At 48.3% G+C, this 3667-nt stretch overlaps 1 protein-coding gene across 8 annotated transcripts; it reads right to left on the bottom strand.

The window, feature by feature from the left end:
• Positions 1-1199: 1199 nt before the first annotated feature.
• LOC119268422 lies at positions 1200-3052 on the bottom strand. 8 transcript variants are annotated; one of them, XM_037550045.1, is made up of 5 exons: positions 2436-3052; positions 2214-2255; positions 1910-2128; positions 1778-1830; positions 1200-1591 (listed from the first exon to the last, which is right to left on the bottom strand). In XM_037550045.1, exons 1-5 carry the CDS (start codon positions 2456-2458, stop codon positions 1581-1583), a joined length of 348 nt encoding a protein of 115 aa, XP_037405942.1. In that variant the 5' UTR covers positions 2459-3052; the 3' UTR covers positions 1200-1580. The 8 variants fall into 8 exon arrangements, 3 of the variants coding, with proteins under 3 accessions (XP_037405942.1, XP_037405943.1, XP_037405941.1); XM_037550046.1 differs by lacking the exon at positions 1778-1830 and having other exon boundaries at positions 2051-2128; XM_037550044.1 differs by having other exon boundaries at positions 1200-1830.
• Positions 3053-3667: the final 615 nt, after the last annotated feature.

The following is a 3667-nucleotide window of genomic DNA, read 5'->3' on the forward strand; positions in this document are numbered from 1 at the left end:
AAAAGAGTGCACATATATGATTATGCAAGGTTTGGGCAATGGCAAATAAAGGTTCCTGTGTCATTATAATGATACGGGGATACTAGCCAACCGTGAGGAGTAACACAACACACACACGCGCGTGCGCGCGCACACACACACACACACACCGGAGAGAGGATATTGACGTGAAAGGAGAGAAAGGCCAGGAGTTCATTATATAAAAGGTGCCCGCTCCTATAAAAAGAGCGCACATATATGGTTATGCAAGGTTTAGGCAATGGCAAATAAAGGTTCTTGTGTCATTATAATGATACGGGGATACTAGCCAACCGTGAGGAGTAACACACACACACAGAGTATTGATGTGAAAATAGAGCAAGGTCAAGAGTTCATGATATGAAGGGTGTGCGCTCCAATAAAAAAGAATGCACACATATGATCGTGCAAGGTTTGTGCAATGAAAAACAAAGTTTTTGTGTTATTATGATGATACGATGATACTAGCCAACCGTGAGGAGTAATACACACATAGAGAATATTGATGTGAAAATAGAGCATGAGCACCACCGGTCAACCTGACCACCGACATGGAATATAAGCCACGATGGCACGTGCCAACAGATGGCCACGTGCACGAACAACTGACAGCTCCGACTTTGACGACAAGCATCATCCGGGAAATATGCAGGACTTGCGCCGACCGTGCCTCCCAACCACCGAGCGCCTGTCATCGTCACCACCTGAACTCACTCCACCGCGAAGTCCAACATGTCCTATGCATTCGCAGTGTATTAACTGTTGATGGAATCGTGGCATTGAAGTGCGCAGATGAATGGTGAAGGGGCCTTCGGTACATGTTCGTTTCTATTCAAACGAGGGTGTAAAAAACTGTGCCCATCAGTTACAATGCCCTGTCACGGGTGATGCACCAAAAGCACGTGAAGATCACTGGAGACTGAACATGTCACGTGGCTCTGTGCACAGCCGAGCTACAGACTTTCATACAAGAAGTCAAGGCTTCGTTTACCACAGCGCCAGGAGACTGCCGCAACGCCGGCCCAAGAAAAATGGATGTCCTGTTGGTTTTGTTTTGCATTCGAGGAGTAATTAGTGACATGTTTTTTAATTTCTTTTCCAATCATTCATTTTGAATGCGAAAGCATTTGATTCTCAACACCTAACCTGGTTCTGGGTTTACTAAATTTAACAAGACACACTTATTCCACGATCCATCTCAAATCAGAAATTCAAATGTACATTCCTGGTCCTGGAGGAGATCATGCCAGAAATATCACAACTCGAAGGAGCAGCAACAACAACCTAAAACATAGTACTACTAGTAGCACTTGTGAACACTGATATGCAAGTGTGAACCCTCTTGGGTAATCTACTCGTATCACAGAGCCTCAATCCAGTACACGTCCCAGGCAGCGTCGGCATTGCTGTGGTCGATGACGTCGGCGCCGCGGGGCCATTGTCCTACGAGTAATGGGATGCCGAAGCAGCGCAGGACACAGTGGAGGCGGACTGGGTGCAGTCCGCAGTGAGGACATGTAGCAAGGTGGCAGAATGAGCAGCGGCCACGCCGAAATCCAAACTCACGGCCCATCTGTTTGACAACAAAATTACGTGCAAGATTGGAAAAGAGAAAGCAAACTAAACAATACAAACAAAATTATGTGGAAAGATTGGAAAATTGAAAGTCATGATAATTTGTTGTGCAGTTGACGTGCATTCTCTATCTCAATAATAGTGCATTTGTAAACAAAAGGCCAAGAGGGAACAAATTGTTTACTTTTGATAAGTTTTGACACTTCCTTCTCAGTTTTAAAATCCATGTCAGACTCCCTGGAAAAAATGCATCTCTAGCTTTTCAAATCCCAGCACTTGAACGGGCTGAGGACAAGAGGAGTAGGCCAAATGGCACCTTACGGGCAAGATCTCCCTCAACCACACTGGCCTCCCCGCATCACTTACACCACGGCAGAGAGGAGATAGGATCGTGGCTTGGCACAGTATCAAGCTACAGAAAATTATGAAAAACTTGAATCCCAATTGCATATGATACCTCACAGAGTATAGGTCTAGGAACCTTTTCAATTCAGTTTCTCTCAAACCACCACCACCAACAACGTAGTCACCATCTCTGCGACTCGAGAGAGAACACCAAGTAAGGGGAAGTGATCATGGTCACTAAGGAATAATAGCATACAGTGCAAATAGACATTAACTCTGCATGAAGAGTTGATGGCTCGCCACAGCCCGTACTGATCCTGAATATTACAGTACATGTACAGTATTAGTCTAGGCTGAATAAACCATGCTTGTTTGTAAACAAAAAATATCTCAACTCAAGACTGCATGGTACCATATCCTGTGCCATTCTCAAGCAAGAAGCTTATATGATAGTCATCCTTCAATTCATGTTTGAACACTCTTCCAAATGCACTTACCTATATTGAGAGCTATCAAACATGTAAGAGTGGTCATGTGCACACCGTGGAAAGAGAAAGCCGCTTCATGATGATCGCAAGCTTCTGTTTCTTCAGTGTCGCAGGGATAAAAGTTGCTTGGCGAGAGGTCTGCTAACAAAATTTAGCTGTCCGCAAAACATTGATTATGAACTCAAAACCTAGTTAATCGCAGCATGTACCTCCATAGTGCAGATTGCAAATTCAGCCAGGTTTATTCCGATTCAAATTTGAGCAGAGCTTGCAATCACCGCCCGATCCGATGGACCATTCCCGTGCCGCGGCCAGATCCGAAGTGGATGACACACCCCGCACCCCTCACCCCGCACGAGGCACCGGGGGGCGGCGGTTGATGACTATATCATCGGTGTCCCGTCAACCCGGATCTCGTTGGTATTTGTGCAGATGGAGGTAGCCCGTTGGGAAGCACCGCGATGGAGGTGGGAGAGGGTTTGGGAGGCGCGGCCAGATGTGAAAGGGGGAGGTGGCTCGCCATGGAGATGGAGGGGAAGGGGAGAGGATTGGGCGGTGGGATCTAGATCGGGACGGAGGAGGGAGAACAGAATGGATGAGGAGAGAGAGAAACGAGTGGAAATAGCCCAGCCCACACCATGAGCATAGCACGGCTGGAAAAAAAATACTACTAAAAAAAGTCTGAAACATTCGTCACGTACTCGGAACCGTTCATGGGCCAGGAACCTTTGCTCGTGGGCCGAGGACTGCACGACGCCAGCATTGACAACCCTACTAGTGAGCCTACCGGGCTAACAAGGGGGGACCGTGGACCACTTTGCTCTATATATGGAAATAAGAAAGAGTCACCTAAAATACAAAAAATCTAAAGAGGGAAACTAGCCGGACCATATCCCAATGCAAACATATGGCCCTTATTACAAGGGAAACGTTTGGCATCGGCGCACCGGCGGAACGCTTCGGCCGGTGCCCCTCGCTCGCTCGCTTTTTTCCACGGACGGAACATTTTTTTCTTATATGCTTCTTCTTCCTCTCGCGAGCGCCGCCTCCTGGAAGTGTGTCCCCTCCCCCTCCCCTCTTCCCGAGCTGCGACTGGGCCACCACGACCTTCATCGCCGGCGGCCAGGCTCCCCTCGCCGGCTGCCATGGCTGCCTGCCGCCATGGCCAGATCCATCCCCTACCTCAAGCTTTCACGCGGGCGCATCCCCTCCCCCCTCCCCCCTCCCTCCTCCCCCCCTTC

The sequence above is a fragment of the Triticum dicoccoides genome, chromosome 3A, assembly GCF_002162155.2.
Source record: "Triticum dicoccoides isolate Atlit2015 ecotype Zavitan chromosome 3A, WEW_v2.0, whole genome shotgun sequence".
NCBI lineage: Eukaryota > Viridiplantae > Streptophyta > Magnoliopsida > Poales > Poaceae > Triticum > Triticum dicoccoides.

Coding starts and splice junctions, on each gene's coding strand:
- LOC119268422 (XM_037550044.1), bottom strand. CDS start 2,458: ATGTTTGATAGCTCTCAATATAG. Junction 2,129..2,213: donor CCATCAACTCTTCATGCAGA/GTTAATGTCTAT, acceptor CTCGAGTCGCAG/AGATGGTGACTACGTTGTTG. Junction 1,831..1,909: donor AGGGAGATCTTGCCCGTAAG/GTGCCATTTGGC, acceptor CATTTTTTCCAG/GGAGTCTGACATGGATTTTA.